The following is a 17,709-nucleotide window of genomic DNA, read 5'->3' on the forward strand; positions in this document are numbered from 1 at the left end:
ACACAACATACTGTGTTGCTTTCATAATGCATTATTAGCATGTATAACACATAATACTGGGTCACAGCAGTCTACGGTGAACCCAATGACCACAAATGGTGATTGTTATGGCAAGCTGATGGTTGTCAACAAGAATTATACATGCTTGTAGTGATTATACAATCTCATAAAAATAATGCATTATTCGAATGAAAAGGCCTGTGCGGCACTTAATTCAAGACTCACCGCTGTGCACATCATATATCCGGCCCCAAAATCAAAGCGACACTGTTGGTTCATAGAGTAATCCAGCCCAGGCAGCTGTGGAAGCTCCTCCCACGTGTGCTCGAATGGGTCATCACGGAGACAATCATATGAACTACAGAGGCAGAATGAGGTGGTATATAACCCAGTATAGTAGAGTTGTGATTGATTGAGTGCATATGTACATCTAGTACTCACTGCAGGTAGCGACCTAGTTCCTGTTGACTGCAGCGGGACCAGTGGAACCGGTGGAAAGCAGCCTGCACCAGTGGGGCCATGATGCTCCCCATCTGCACCTCATCTCCACAACGGTTCCCCTGCCCATCATGCTCCATTCCCAACCTATAACACACATAAACATATATATATATATATATATATATATATATATATATATATATATTTTTTTTTTTTTTTTTTTTTTTTTTACACAAACAATTTACATTTTTTACAACTTAGGGAACATATGGAATTACATAAATTTGTTCCTGAACTATTTTTTTTTTTTTTTTTACGAATTGGTTGAGTGAGTGTATCAATGATTCAATTTGTTTATGAACTTTTTCACTTTTTTTTTGTTTTTTACTTTTTCACCAACTGTTGTATGAATACTCTGAACAGGGACATACTAATCTTTTCACGTACTGCTTTTTGCTAACTGTATAGTTGGGAAGTATACAGTTTCGAATGAAGCCAGTTACTTGTTTCATTTATGATTTAATCAGTGTTTTAAACGAATCGGTTGTGAGCAATCCAATTTACTCATTCAGTCACTTTTTGCCATCTACTGTTTGGGCATTTTAATGTAACTTGAAGAAAGAGTCATTATAAAATCCCCACTACTAATACACTAATAAGCAATACAAAGAGTGGAAAGTCATCTGTTCGAATGCTGCTCAACCAATAAGATTCAAACACCAGAACTAACTGTTGTGTGAATTAAAATATACAAAACAGCTTTTGACATACTATTATTAGGCAAGCAGGGGTGCAGGAGGTACTCACACATGGCCGGTTTCATGCGCCACCACAAAAGCAGACGAGAAACCATCCTCATGATTGAGAGTGCAGCTCCGTACGGGATGACACATGCCTGTGACAGGAGCGTAACCTAGCAACACATAAAAACACTTGACTGAGTTTGTCCTCCTCACATCTTCATCACTATAAACACATTTTTAGCTCTTCTTTTCCACTGATCTGAGGCCTGAGGTCAAGATAATTTCAAGTTCATTGTAGCATGTTCTTGTAGTGTGTGTATGTTCATGTTTGAATAATCATCTGCTTTTAATAGCAACTCTGGAGGTTGATGATGCTGTGTTGGTGAGTCTTTGTGCATTTTACCCTGCATCCCCGTGGGTCCAAACTCTTGACGAGTTAGAAAGATGGCGTGATCGTGGTATTCTTTATCATTAGTGTCCTTCCTCTGCTGTTCGAAAGCCCATCGACACACATTCTCCAGACTCTGAGAAGGGTTGCCCAGCTCAATGAGACTCGTGGACTGAAAGCATACATGAGAAGGATGTTACACTCAAAGCTACATTTTGATTTCAGGTGTGAATCAATCCTAAACATCTAAATTAAGTTGTAGGTTCAATACAAACTATTAAAGGGTTAGTTCACCCAAAAATGAATTTTCTGTCATTAATTATTTAAAATGTCGTTCCACACCCGTATCTTCGGAGCACAAATTAAGATATTTTGATCAAATCCGAGAGGTTTTTACTACTTCTCTGGACATTGAGTGTGGTCATTTTGTTGCTTTCAATGGAGGATAAAAAAAAAAAACCTCAGATTTCATCAAAATATCTTAATTTGTGTTGATGAACGAATGTCATGGATGTGGAACGACATGAAGGTGAGTAATTAATGACAGAAATTTCATTTTTTGGTTGAACCAACCCTTTAAAGGTACAGTACATGAAAAATGTAAATTCTATCATAAAAGCAACTACTATTAGCTTGTATTACATCTTGTCAGTAGGGTTTGGAAGGACATGAGGGTGGGTAAGATTTGAAAGTTATGAATACTTTTGATTGTTACCACCAGACCTCTATAAGTATGTACACCATTCAAAAGTTTGGGGTGTTAAGATTTAGAAGTTTCTAAATAAAAAAAAAAACTGCTCACCATGGCTGCAATTCTTTTGTCAAAAAATACAGTAAAAACAGCAATTATTGTGAATTATTATTACAATTTAAAATAACTATTTTCTACATTAATATATTTTTAAAAATGTAATTTATTTCTGTGATTAAAGCTGCATTTTCAGCATCATTACCCTAGTCTTCAATGTCACATGATCCTTCAGAAATAATCCTAATACGCTGATTTGGTGCTCAAGAAGCATTTCTTATTATTTTTGACGTTGAAAACAGTTGTGCTGCTCAATATTTTTGTGTAAACAGTAATGTTTTCACAATTCTTGGGTGAATAGAAAGTTCAAAAGCATTTATTTTAAATAAATAGCTCAATGGTATTTATTTGAAAACGAAATATTTTGTAATAGTGTAAAGGTCATTACTGTCACTTTGGATCAATTTAATGCACCCTTGCTGAAAAAAAAAAAAAAAATTATATAATTAATTTTAAAAAATGGGTCCCACTTTATATTAAGTGGCCTTAACTACTATGCACTTACATTTAAATTAATCATTTGATACAATGCACTTATTGTGTACATACATGTTTTACACTGTACTTATATTTTTAAAACACCTGCATGTAATTACATCTGTAATTCATTCCTGTAATTACATTTATAATTACGCTGTTGACCCATCCCTTACACCTTACCCCTACCCTTAAACCTACCCATACCACCAAAGCTTTCCCTAACCTTACCCGTATCCACCTCAATAGCAGCAAAAGTGTTTTGCAATTCAATATGAACCCAATAAGTACATTGTAATTATTTTTTGATGTATGTACATAGTAGTTAAGGCCACTTAATATAAAGTGGGACCAAAAAAATGTACCCCAAACTTTGAAACAGTGGCATATAACCACAAGACTTAACAATTATGTGTTAATATGAAAGTAGTATAATGGAATCGTATGCTAACATTGTCTCTGTAGTCATATCAAAAAACTTGACCATTTAAAGGGTTAGTTCAACCAAAAATGAAATTTCTGTCACTAATTACTCACCCACATGTCGTTCCAAACCCGTAAGATCTTTGTTCATCTTCAGAACACAAATTAAGATATTTTGATCAAATCCGAGAGGTTTTTTTTATCCTCCATTGAAAGCACAAAATTACTATCATTCAAGGTCTAGAAAAGTATTAAAAACATCGTTAAAATAGTCAATGTGACTACAGTGGCTCAACCTTAATATTATGAAGCGACGAGAATACTTTTTTGCACAAAAACAAATAAAAAATAATGACTTTATTCAACAGTATTGGCCGGCTCGGTTCACGTGAGCCAATACTGAGCCGACATTCGGCCGTAGAACCTGGAAGCACTGCAATGTAAAAAGTCAATCAGAAAGAGGGGAGAGATTAATTTGTTGAATAAAGTCGTTATTTTTGTTTTGTTTTTGCGCATTAAAAAGTATTCTCGTTGCTTCACAATTGAACCACTGTAGTCACATTGACTATTTTAATGACGTTTTTACTACTTTTCTGGACCTTGAATGACAGTAATTTCGTTGCTTTCAATGGAGGATAAAAAACCTCTCGGATTTCATCAAAATATCTTAATTTGTGTTCCAAAGATGAACAAAGGTCTTACAGGTTTAGAACGACATGAGGGTGAGTACTTAATGACAGAAATTTCACTTTTGGCTGAACTAAGCCTTGAATACTAGTAAACCTATAGTATATTTCATATGAAGTGCATCTCACGCACTTGCCCCTTAGACATCCAATATAATTACATCACTGAACACTGAAAAATTGTTGTTTGTTATTACTCTGAGGGATGAATCGAAACTATTTTCTGCGGTCAAATCACAGATGCTGAACCCAGGCTAATCCTTTAATCAGAGGACAGACTCCTAAACATTGGCTTAATGTAGCACCATCTTGTATATGTTACATATTACCACGCTTGTTTGTACAGTTTTAACCACTTCCCTTTTTTTCTGTGCTTCTAATATGTAAAGCTGCTTTGAAACAATTACCAATTGTAAAAGCGCTATATAAATAAATTTGACTTGACTTGACTTGACTAAACAATTATGTCAACACAAACTACAAAAGCACGAGACATCAATCATTTAGTATCATTAATACCCTTTGATGTTAAAAGTACTGAACAATCCAATCAATATAATTTATATACTCAAACTGAACTGTTTATATAATAACAAAAGAAAAAACAGCAGCCATGACGCTGTTATTATTGCTTCAATTCACACTCGTGTGAACACAGATGTAAACATTGCTCTGGTTTTCTTCCGCAATCTGTGCAGGGAGATAAATGTGAATGCGAAGAAACATCCAGACAGGAATGTGCGGCTGTGTTTTGATGACGTGGCCACGAGAGCCATTGGAAGTAGGAGATCCTTTCCAGATGTGTGTCCTGAAACCGCCTCTCTCACTCCCTGTGCCTTATTTTACGTTGTATCAAGGTCATGAACTCTGAGAGCTACGCTGCAATGTCTTCATCAACCAGTAGAGGGAGGCTTCACCATTCCAATGCCTTGCTGTGCACCATGGGAAAGAAAGAGGATGGTGGGAAATAACTCAACTCAGCATCATTCTCAGCACAAGTGCATCCAGCACTTTATTCTCTCATTACACTTCATTTATTTGTGACTGATTATTTTTATGCAGAAGGTTTGTGCGCAGGCAGCAAACTAATGTAAACAAGTTACTAAACACAAGATTTATCTTCACTTATCTACATTCCATCACTGAGATGTTTGTTGATAATGTCATGAAGGGTGTTTCTCAGGATTCTGTACACAGGAGAGTTTCTCTTGTTGTTCTTGTTAACGGAATACATGACAGACGTGCAAGCATGCTCATTAAAAGAACTACTCGGTATCTTTATCGTCTCTGTGATCCGCCGAACACACGCGCACACACTTAGACACACGCGCGCTCTGTAGATTGATGCTGGGTGTGTCGTGTCAGGGTCTCTTTATCTTTCTCGGCGCTAGGTGAGGGGAAGAGCAGAACAGATGTGCGGAAGAGACTGTGATGTTGGAACCATGTTGAAGGTGCGCGGGGTCACTCGGTTGATCGGTGCGTGCTGCTGCCGGCAGCAACGGTTGCCACAGTAATTGGGAATGATGGACAACCTGCTGGCAAGACGGGCGAGGCTGCATGCTGATTGGGGCTGAGGCGGCAGGGGAGAGGAGTGGGTGTGGAAGAACCAGGCGTTTGTGTAAGAGTGAGAAAAATAGGGAGGGAGAGGTGGAGAGAAAAAGATACAGATGGAAAAAGATGTAGATCTGTGGCAGAGCTATTGAAATAAGTGGAGATCTAAAGTGACTTGAGGATGCGAGTGAGTGTGAATAAGAAAAAGCAGTGGGAAGGTTTCCACACTGAAAGAGTGAAGTTAAGATAAAGGTTAACAAATATGTAATGAAATTACTAAAATGGAACAACTGCATTAATGTGCCTCTATTTAACAGGAAGTAAATAAAAAAAAAAAAAAAAGAGAAACAATTATCATCCCAGGACATCCCCACCCTAAGCATACATTGAGTTATGATAGCCATGAATTGGGTTCTGTGCATGTGTATTTGTTTTAATTACATAATATGTTTGGACAAACTAGTTTTATAGGCTATTAGTCATTTATGTTTAAAGCACTTTGGTTATTTTGTCATTTCTGTCATGACAATCCAGTAAGAATGTGTTAATTTTGAAAAATATCCATATTCACTCGCATTCTTGAAATGTACTCGTATGAACACAGCTTTAAAAAAAGGACTATTCTGGCCTAATAGAAATTAATGCTTTAACAAATAAATAAATAAATAATAAATAGAGAAAATAAATGGAATCTTGCATTAAAAAAAAGCTGGATGGATACTTTTTTCATTCAGTAAGAAGACAAATAAACTACACTGGAAAATGTGCATCAAAAAAGTCATGTGACATTACCTCAAGTCATGTGACTTAACACACTCAGAGAAGAAAATAAAACATTTTTTGCACCAATCCCCCACTGGCAGTAATGTTTTTTTTTTTTTTTCTCTTGAACACTGAAGGTTGGAAACTGGTGTATTTGTGAATATTCAAAATTTCCGTATAAAGTAAATACTATTTAGATGGAAACCATGGTTATAATCATTAAATCTATTAAAAACATGTTTGTTAATTAAAAATAAAGTTAAAAAGAAGTGTATATGATTAAAAAAAAGCAAAACAACATTATTAAAAATTAAACTAAAAAAAAAAAAAAAAAAAAAACTGAAATGATAAAAATAAGAGCTAATTCAAAATGTTAATAGAAATGTTAATATATGTAAATTATACTAAAATAGCAGTGATGGAAACATTGTTGTGACCCGAGCTCAAATCATGCATGCAAATTATCCACAAACTAAGTATCAGGGATGCATTCAATTGCATTTATTTTGTGTCTATGCCATCTACGCCAGAATCTGCCACTTGGACTTCAGACAGTCGGTCTGGATGATGTCAGAAAGTTTTTTTTTCCCTCTTTATAATCATTGTATATTTATTTTGTATCTAAATTGGGTTTAGACAGCCAGCCCACAAGTCAACCAACCCACTGGGAATGTCCCGGTGCTCCCTGTGGCCACCACCAGGGCCGGATTAACATAAGGGCTAGGTGGGGCTGAAGCCCCAGGGCCCGCGGGTAGAGGGGGCCCGTGATTGGCTGGAGGAAATGAGACTGACAAGTCAAAGGTGGTTGATTTGTGTCTAATAAAATAACAAGAAAAAATGATTGGAAAATGTGCCTGACAGATAAATCACCGTCCAATCAAAATCACTTTACAATTCGTGGCATGACATCGGGAAACGCCTCTTTGCGTTATGCTGTCGCATGTAGGCCTAGACTAGAAAATTGGCCTTTATTGCTTGTTCAGCATCGCTGGTGTTCAAAATGATTAAAAAAAAAAAAAAAAAAAAGTGATAGTGGTGCGCAAAAGGAAAAATAAGCTTGAAAGGGAGAAAAGGGATGCTAATCTTACAGCAAAAATTACAAAACTGACTAACTGCTTCGGTTCACATAAAACATTCGAGCCAGTGGAAGACCCCGCGTGCAGCGGCAGCTCAAAATTATCTTCACCCATCGACACCGTCGCCGATCTGCGTGCTTTACACGTTGAAAAAGGTGAGATAGCAGCTGCATCAAGTTATTATTTTTATTACGAGTTAAGCCCTATTCGGATGGTAATTGTTTCTCATTAAAACGTAAGGTGTTTTCAACATTTACAGGGACAAGTCGATTGATTTTATTGCTGTGGATTCAGAATGTCAGTGTTTTTCTCTCATCATCATCACCCGTGTAAAAATCCCGAATTAACTTTCCTACTGTTTTTTGACGAACACCAATGTCGAGTGACTTGTCTCCAACTATCTGTCTTTAAAGCACATTTTATCAGTTGCAGTTCTGGTGCCTCCATCCGTACAACTCGACCTCGACACATTCACATCACACGTTAACACAGCGGTAGAGTTACTCACGGGACACTGCACTTATTCGCAATCAATTCTTTATTTGCATGTACTTTAAAGCCCTGCCACTTAAACATGTCATTCGTGTGCTGTTCTGAGATGCGCTTTTTCTGACCCCATACACCCGAAGCGTGCACACACACTTAAGCCTGTCAAACAGCACCTGACTACTGGACTTCATCTTTCGCGTCTGATTGCGCTATAATACTGTCAATTACACAAAAGGTTTACATAAACAGTTGGTTATGTCTGAAGTGAGTTGAGAAAATCGGACGCGTGCAGATCTTAAAGTAACAGCATCCTAATAGTTAGCATGCGGACCCTTGTCCTTAAAAGGATAGTTCACCCCCAAAATTAAAATCCTGTCATCACATGCTCACTTTCAAGTTGTTTTAAACCTGAATGAGTTTCTTTCTTCTGTTGAACACAAAATAAAATATTTTGAAGAATGTGGGTAACCAAACAGTTGCTGGTCCCCATTCATTTCCATAGTAGGAAAAAATAAATATATATATAATGTGGAAATCACTGGGGACCATCAACTGTTTGGTTACCCACATTCTTCAAAATAGTTTATTTTGTGTTAATCAGAGGAAAGAATTATTGTGTCAGCAGTATATGCAATACAATTTTAAAATATGTTAAATATTTTATGTGTTAAATATATTTTAAAATATGTTAAATAGCATGGATTATTTAGTGTGCTTATATAAAATAATTTGATAAAATGAAATGGCAATCGGATGAAAGGGGGCCCTTGGTGTTGCTATAGCCCCAGGGCCCAACGTGTTCTTAATCTGGGCCTGGCCACCACATCCCTGAATGGAGTTAAACAACATTTTAAGTCACAGTGAGAGGCAGATGAAGCGTGACCAGCAATGGAATGGAAAGGAAACCAGAGGATGTATGAGCACAGGGACAGAGATGAAGAGAGAACTGACAGAGAGAGAAATAGAGAGAGAGAGAGAGACCTGTGTGTCAACCGCTTGATGAGTTCATGTGGGACAGTTTGCATTTTAAGAACTTAATCCTGGAAAGACAAGGCCAGAGGGACAATCACCACAAATCAGTGCAGAAAACGCCATCTGCCTGACCTGCTGCAGACCTCTGTCTCTTCATCTCACCTGAAACCGCACATAATCACCATGTAACCCCCCACACTATCTGTCACTGAGGAAAAATCACCATTTATCATAATGTCTGGGGGTGGTATAGTGTCTCAGTAAGAAGAGCAAAATTTGAGGGCACCATAGCGTTGTGAGCTATTCCTCCCGCTGGGTGAACTGACATTTGTGGTAATGGTAAGCTCCGTCGCAGATATAGAGAGGTGATGGATTGTCATGTTTAAGTGGCTTAAAAATATCTTCCTCATGGATTACACACCTAGATAGCACTCCTGGAGAAAAGATCCTTTCTTCCTGAGCCTGATACTGATTAAATAAATGGTGTAGGTGTTAACTTCACAATTTATTAAGATGCATTTTTTCCAGATATCACATTCAGACGTTCCCTGAGGAAAATTGCTCTTTCAAAGCTCAGTTGTGTTCGTCTCAGGAATGTTACATTTAAAGGTGAAATGTGTAATTTTTTAGTCACTAGTGGCACCAAACAGAATTAATGTCACTAAAAAAATAATAACTTTTCTAAACTCCCATTAACCTATGGGAATTTAACCTATAACAGACTTAATTAAATGTCAAACTGGCATGAGAAAAAGTATTCTAATAAAAAAGAAATGTACATACTTGACCTAAAGTAAAACTATTGTCTTTTGTACCCCCTAAAAATCCTTAGGAGAAATACATGTAGAAACAAATTAGACAATTAAGAAATATCACATTAGCAAAAGTGAATAGCTTTCAGCACGATTGCAAGTGTGATATTGCTTTTATACAGTTCAATGAACTTAATGAGTACTTAATGAACTTAATTGAGTAACTTACATTTTAGACACAATGTTGCCAATTTCTCAAAATGTACAAAACAGCAAAAAAGTTTTGTCTCTGAGCAATGCACAATAGTGGCTTCCCTGAAAGAATTGGCGTTTTTGAACAAATCAGTTGAATAAATGTTTGAATGACTCACTCATAACTGAATGAATGAATCACTCACTCATTGATTCATGTATGATTTAATAATTCAGTTATTTTGAACAGTATTTGCGAACAAACTGGTTAAGTAAATAATGCAATGACTCTCTCATAAAGGCAGTCACTTGTTTTGTTCCTGAATGAGTAAGTGTTTTGAACAAATAGCTTAAATTAATGATTCGAAAACTCAATCATACATGATTGATTCAATCACTCACTCATTGATTCAATGATTCATGTGAATGATTCAATATGGGAACAAATCAATGATTCACTCGTAAAATAATCAAGTGTTTTGTTCCTGAATGAATTAATCAGTATTTATGAACAAATTAAGTATTCAATGACTCAGTCATTAGTCACTTGTTTTGTTCTGGAATAAATCAGTGTTTTAAACAAAAAACTTGAATTAAAGTGTTAGTTCACCCAAAAATTTACCCTACAATTTACCCTCAAACCATCATAGGTGTATATGACTTTCTTCCTTCAGCCAAACACAATCAGAGTTATATTAATAGTTTCCAGTGCAACAGCCATATGCATTCGACATATTCACGTTATAACATAGTCATGTCGTAACATAGAACATCATAAAACAACGTTTTTTGGATGCAAGTCGAACGAGTATGGCTGTCACGCAGATATCTCGTTACTTTACTTTGTCAATTTTAAATAAGTAAGCACCGTCTTTGCACTCTCTCTACCTCACACATAATAATCTAAATTAACTGACACAATGCTAAAAGTTTGTAAGACCGAATCCATGTTTCACGAGGCGCAATCGGAGAATGTTTTTTCCTGAATAACCGCTGGGTGTGAATAGTGCTCAAAAGAACGTCACCTCATCTTCTCTCACAGGCGCCCTGCACGTGCAGCTGACATAAACCACACTTTCAGTAAACAAAAAGAAAATCCTATCCAGTGGTGAAGTGTTTTCTGTGTTGACAAATCTTTTGCGATATCAGTATCAGTATCTAATAACAGTCGCGATTCGCACGCAACTGCGTCAACGTCCACTAATGTCCAATTCGCGACCTAATGACTCATTTGAACAGATTCATTTTAATGAATCAACTTATGATGGATCTGTCCACACGGTCTATAATGAATGATTTACTCGAACAACTCTGAAATGAGAACATAAGTGTGCTTACCCCATTTAGCAAGAGTGGTTAGTAAAATTAGCCTTAATAATCCACAATATTTTCAGGTTATGTAAATGACAATGTGTAGTAAATTAGGCCTACCTATAAAATCAGTTATGACTGGAGTGAGGTGAAACCAGAGCAAAGCAAGTTGTTGTTAGCTAGGTGCATTCAATTGTATATGGTAGAAAATTATATTATTGGTTAATATAAAATGCTACTTTTTAATACTTTTAGGTTTAGCAAAAAACATCTTCTCTTAAAAAGCTATAAAATCACTTTTCTTTTCTTTTCTTTTTTTGGGCAAAGAGGGCAAGAAAGAATTACAGTGAGAGTGGTGGGTACTTTATTGTCAATATTGGGCTCGCAGATCACGTGGGTAGGCACTTTTTACTGTTTGTGTGAATGACCATGTCTGTCACCACCGAAGACCATTTTTGACCCAGAAAAAAACCTGCATTGATTCATTTGAATTGAAATATTTAACACTTTCACAGCAAAAATTATGTATGCGTTTAATTTAGATTAATTAATCATAGAGTATGTAATTAATTAGATTAAAATTTTTAATCGATTGACAGCCCTAATACATATAGCCTATATACACCTAGGATGGCTTGAGGGTGAGTAAATTATGAGATAATTTTCATTTTTGGGTGAACTATCCCTTTAATGATTAAATGAGTCACTCAGAAAAACAGTCACCCATTGCCACCTACTGACACAACAATGTAAACTATGTAAACAGTCACTGAAAAATATGCACCACTAATGCATATGTAATGAACACTATTGCTATTCATTTAATCTCATTTATGTCTAGGTGAGATACTGAAGAGATATGGGATTTTCTTAGTGAGGAGCTAAACAAAAATGGTGCTAAATACTGTAGCACTAAAAGTGGTTCATTGGCATGTAATCATAGGGGACCACTTAAAGTGCTATATAGCATCTATCTTTAAAGGTGCTATACAGCACCTTTGTCAAATGGTAGTGTGTAGAACCATAAGAGTTGATTGAAAACTTTACTTTCATAATGCTTCAATCACAAAACATCAAGATATAGCCTAATTATTTGACTACATAAATAACACAAAGTAGTTACTATATGAATATACCCTTTTTCATTGAAGTTTGTGACAATTTCGGTACACTCTAAAAAAAAATAAATAAATAAAAAGGTGCTATATAGCACTAAATGTGGTTCTTGGCTCGTAATCATAGGGGAACCACTATGTAGCACCATATCTTTAAAGGTGCTCTACAGCACCTTTGTCAAATGGTACTATGTAGAACGCATAAGAGGTGCCATATTGCATTCTATTTAAACAAAAATGGTGCTAAACAGCACCAACAGTTGTTCTTTGGCTCATAAAGAACCTATAAAGGGGCTTTACAGGTTCTTTGTATGGCAGTGGTGCTATATAGCACCTTAACCACCCCAAAGAACCAATGAAGATCCGCTGAATAACCACTGAAGCACCATACAGGTGCTTAACAGGTTCTGTATACGGTAGCGCCTCAGTCATCCCAAAGATCCGCTGAAGAACCATTGAAGCAGCCTCTTATCATGTATAGTTTGTATAGTCATGTATAGTTATGTATAGTTTACATTCATTCAAAGGCTACAGCCAATCACCATGTCTTAGCTTTCTCTCATCCTCCAAATGTATTCCTCCTTCCACATAATTTAAACTGCAGCTAACAGTTCTCAGTATCCGTACTGTCTTGTTGCATCCCACCACCACCCTATTATCCTCCTTAAATTTTAGATATGTTACTCCACTCTCGTTTGCTATGAACAGGAATTTACAATGGCAAAAGCTGCTGTGAATCACTTTTATGTTTTTCTGTTTTCTGTTGTCAAAAAATCTTGTGTGGGGGCCCTGGAATCTTTCCCTTATAGGGGGCATTGGGGGAAAAAAATGTTGAGAACCACATTATCTTCAGGAAATACACTGTATACACTGTAATGTCTTTTTTTTAAATCCTTTCCTCAACTAAACTAAGGGACTAAGAGAGAGTTTTTAAAGAACTATACAGGGGCTTAATGGGTTCTTTGTATGGCAGTGGTGCTATATAGCACCTTAACCACCCCAAAGAACCAATGAAGAACCATACCGGGCTTAACAGGTTCTTATTTGGTAGCTGTGCTTTATAGCACCTCAACCCCCCCAAAGAACCACTGAAGAACCTAGCTTTTTGTATGTGTGTGTGTGTGTGTGTGTGTGTCAGATGAAAGCTGAGCCTAGAACTGTGGTCGCTATCAGGTCAACCACATCTGAGACTGGCTCCCTGATCTGAGATCAGCCTCTCCCTGATCTCCTGTTACAGGAAGAGCAGCATTTTATGGAGCTCTGTTTATGAATGAGGCAGGGTCATCATTGATTGTTTATCTAGCATTCTTGATTCTTCTTCCCAGAATCCTTTGCTCGGTCCCATAGGGGAGGTGCTGGTGTGTGCGTGTTTATGTGTTGGGGTGGGGGTGGGGGTATTAGGAAGGCAATTGCATAACTTCAGCACTCTGTGTGCTTTGGTGTTGAACTGTGAAGGCGTGCGACTTTGAAAAGACTCCCATGGGAAAGCTATGCTTTTAGTTCCCGTTTGCTCAGTCCGGTGGAATAACAGGCCCTAGGCCATGGTGAGCACCCAGCAGAAGGGGGTGGGAAAAAGATGTGCATGTAAGCTAAGCTAGCAGTGTGTTTATGTGTTTGTTTGTGTGGGTGTGAGTGTGAGACAGAGGGTGGAAGAGTGAGAGAAATGGAGTGTGTGTCTATACATGTTTGTTGCTGATGCAATATGTCAAACTGTCATGACACAGAACTGCAAAGGTGCTAAATGGCTACAGACAGCAAAATTGTTCATTTGGGAATTTTTGTAAAAAGAAAAAGACTATGTTTTTTGATGTAACTAGGTTACATCAGTGCTCTATCAGAGTGAAAACTAGAGTCTGAACATAAAATTTGTCTCAGATGAAACACCAACTATTAAAGACAAGTATGTAATTTCTCCGCTACTAGCAAAACCAAACTGACTTGAAAATAAAGTTTCCCAATCACTCTATCCATCTTCAACTGATTAAAAAAGGATATCCCCACCCTAAACTCATGCCATTGGTGGAACCACAGCTTAATGTGTGGGGCTGCATCCGAAATCGCATACTTCCCTACTATATAATAGGCGAAAAATAGGCAGTATGTGACAGAAGTCGTCCGATTTCCGACTTCCAAATTCACAGTATTCATAAACGAGTAGGCAAAAAGTACCCGGATGACGTACTTCTTCCGGCGAGATCCTGAAGTGTGCATACGACGGACATTTTACTATCCCATGAGGCCACGGGAGGGGATTTGAGAATGGCAGTGACACGACAAAACTGACAAATGTAGTACATCCAGATTACATTCATACTACACACATTCATACTATATAGAAAATACTTTTTTAACGGTTGAGAAGTAATTACTTTTTCAAAATAAGTACCAACTCAAGAGAGTATGTGATTTCGGAAACAACCTGAAACTCCTTAAACAATGTCAAAACTGTCACAAAACCACAGTGAAGTTAGCCTATAAAATGTTTGTCTCTGAAGCATTTAACTAAGATTACACAAAATATGACTACAAAGATTTGTGATGTCAGTTGAATTTTTTTGTTGTTTTTAAATGTAGATAAAATATGTATTGAATCAAAACATGATGATCATTTGTACTAAAAACAGTGTGCAATTATACAGCAAAAAGGGAAAATTTTAATTTCATGCTGACTTTAACTTTTCATCTTATATCTGATGCATGATGTCATTAGATTCATGATTCACACACAATGGTTCTTACTTTTTTGGCATCCACCAAAACAATCCGAACTAGCACCACGTTTATTCGTGCCCCAAGAGAATGGTCATGATAGATCTCGTTAACCTGCGAAGAGAGAAAAGCAGTGTTAGATCCATCATTAAGAGTTTAATATTGAGACCTGCTGATATTGTGAGGATACAAAAAGTCTCATTATACAAAACACCCCAATAAAGCAAATTGTGTTCATATTCATGTAAAACTTCAAAAAGTTTGGCTTCACTCAGTGTTTTTTTTTAATAGATTAATAGTTATCTTAAAAAAGTGCTGCTTTTGAACTTTCTATTAATCAAAGAATTATGAAGAAAATAAATCCTTAAAGAGGGTTAGGGTTCATCAAGAAACAGTTCTGATTATTGTCAAATCAGATTTCTGAAGGATCATGTGACACTGAAGACTGGAGTAATGGCTGCTGAAAATTCAGCTGTGCCATCACAGGAATAAATTATATTTTACAATATTTCTCAATATTGTTTTTACTGTATTTTTGATCAAATGGGTGTCGCCTTGATGAGCATAAGAGACTTCTTTCAAAAACGCTCCAGGCTTCCACAGCTAAAACATCTTAAGCCAGCTAAGACCAGCAAACCATCATGGGCCAGGTAATTTTCAGCATGGTTTTTTCAGGTTTTACCAAATTTTAGGGGTCATTTGGTGCCCACAGAGACAGCAAAGCATAACACACACACACATGTAGCAACACACAGACAAGCTGCAGAAGTCCCAATAATGTTCAAGAGAGCCTTTTTCAATTCCCATGATTCTGCAGTTTGACTTCTCACCCCGTGCCTCGGCCATCTTTACTTATTCAGTTTGCTGAAGGATGGGCCTAATGCACTGTGGGAAACGCGGTTCCCAGACAGAGAGGGAGACAGAGGCAGACAAATTGGTACAGAAGTTCAGACATTGTGTCCTCTGCTGCTCTGGAAGCCTGCTAATGAGACACTGAGATGTATACACAGCCAACAATAATGAGATTTCTGATGGACAGACTGCGGGAGGGGGAGCGAGAATAAGAGACGAAGATAGACAAGAAGAAAGGGGCTTAAAAGAGGGTGGCAAAGAAGAAGGAAAAGATTATACAACATGCTTTCCGAAACCGATGTGTCGCTGCACCGACTTACCTGCTCTTTTGTATTGCCAAGCAACCGGCAAACTTCAGAATGGGGCGGAGCCCTCTCTCTCTCTCTCTCTCTGTATTCCTGGCATTCCCTCTTCATTTGCTGTCATTCCTTTTGACTGTCGGAATAGGTCCTGGTTGCGCTGTCTGTTTGTCAGTGTTTCGTTATGTTTCTGCAGACTTTGTTTTTACAATTCACAACTTTTCTGAATTCATCATCTCTTCCCCTTCAGTTTTAAATCAGTATATGTGTCTGCAGCTGCCAAAAGCTTATCTTTCAAACTAGTGTATAGGCCTTTTCCGTAGAGTTCGCCAAGATTTCTTCAGAAATTCTAAAGAGCGCAGCTCTTAGGCTTGGTTGCCTTAGTAACCATGTTAATACAGATGACTAGTAAAGGCAAAAGCCAGGTGACCATGACTCCAGTGTTCTGAACGTTAATGATCGTTAAACTGAGGCACGACTTTCATACAGAACACACACTGTGCAACACCTCAGGACTCTGCATTAGGAGAAGCAGTGCATGATGGGATATGGCTACTGCCTTGTTTCCAGACTTCACTTCAAAGAAAAAAGTTCATTTCTTTCACATTATTACAGTTTACACTAGGGCTGATAAATGATACACACACACACACACACACACACACACACACACACACACACACACACACACACACACACATACATACATACATATATATATATATATATATATATATATATATATATATATATATATATATATAAATATACATACACTTTCTAAAGTTCACTTTAGGCATTCAAATAACAAGTAAAGAAGAAACTTAAATAAAACCAATTTTATTAGATTGTTAAGGCCTGTACACACCTGGACGAATATCGCGTGCGATTATCGCCGACGTTTAAGGCCTCGTGACTAAACAAAGGGCACCAATGTGAGTGTGCACACCAACGTGAAAAACGGCAGGCGTAAAAGCGTAATTTTTTTAAAAAAAAAGCCTTGGGTTCGTTTTTTTGGATTGACGCCGCGTTAAAAACTAGCAGACCCTTTTGTGTTCACATGCGTGGAGCTGCTGAAGTTACAGTAAAACACGACTTGGTGGCGCTCAAGCACAAAACGGTCTTGCCTAGCACACATTTATACCAAGATGACGAAGACCCCTACAATCTATCCCTGCGTCTCAAAACACCTCCCTAGATTCCTAGGTCGTGTATCAGTATACCATACCGTCAGTGCCCTGACTAGTGAACTAGGGAGCTGACTGAGATGCACGCTATGGGTGCTGTGTCAGTTCTTGGCCACACCAATAGATGTGTATTATTTCTGCACTTTTACTGTTTTTTTTTTTTTTTCTTTTACATTCAAAAAATATAGTTAAGAATGTCTATTTCATAAATATGTTTATTTGCACTACCGTTCACTTGCACTACTGTCATTGTAACTTATTTGCACCACCGTTTCTATCTGCCATCTCTCATATGTCATATATATGCCATTTTATATCTGCATTTTTGTCTTCTTTAACTTTATTAATATCATAAATGTTTATTTGCACTACCGTTAAGCACAAGTGCCATATACTGTCAGGGAGTGAATTTGCACGTTCACTCTGCGCATCGCCAGTGAAAATCGCTTGCGTATGAAAACAAAAAACGTCTCAAA

At 37.3% G+C, this 17,709-nt stretch overlaps 1 protein-coding gene across 1 annotated transcript in view; it reads right to left on the minus strand.

Annotated features, from left to right (window-relative positions):
* The window catches only part of LOC137031122 (A disintegrin and metalloproteinase with thrombospondin motifs 2-like), a 191,797-nt gene that overhangs the window by 21,698 nt on the left and 152,390 nt on the right, over positions 1 to 17,709 (minus strand). Inside the window, exons 5-9 of the mRNA XM_067401817.1 lie at positions 14,926 to 15,009; positions 1,588 to 1,744; positions 1,249 to 1,354; positions 442 to 585; positions 226 to 358 (exon numbers count right to left, since the gene is read on the minus strand). Of these exons, the coding sequence (XP_067257918.1) occupies positions 226 to 358; positions 442 to 585; positions 1,249 to 1,354; positions 1,588 to 1,744; positions 14,926 to 15,009 (624 nt within the window). The remainder of the gene's footprint in view (positions 1 to 225; positions 359 to 441; positions 586 to 1,248; positions 1,355 to 1,587; positions 1,745 to 14,925; positions 15,010 to 17,709) is intronic.

This window comes from Chanodichthys erythropterus, chromosome 1 (genome assembly GCF_024489055.1).
Source record: "Chanodichthys erythropterus isolate Z2021 chromosome 1, ASM2448905v1, whole genome shotgun sequence".
Lineage (NCBI taxonomy): Eukaryota > Metazoa > Chordata > Actinopteri > Cypriniformes > Xenocyprididae > Chanodichthys > Chanodichthys erythropterus.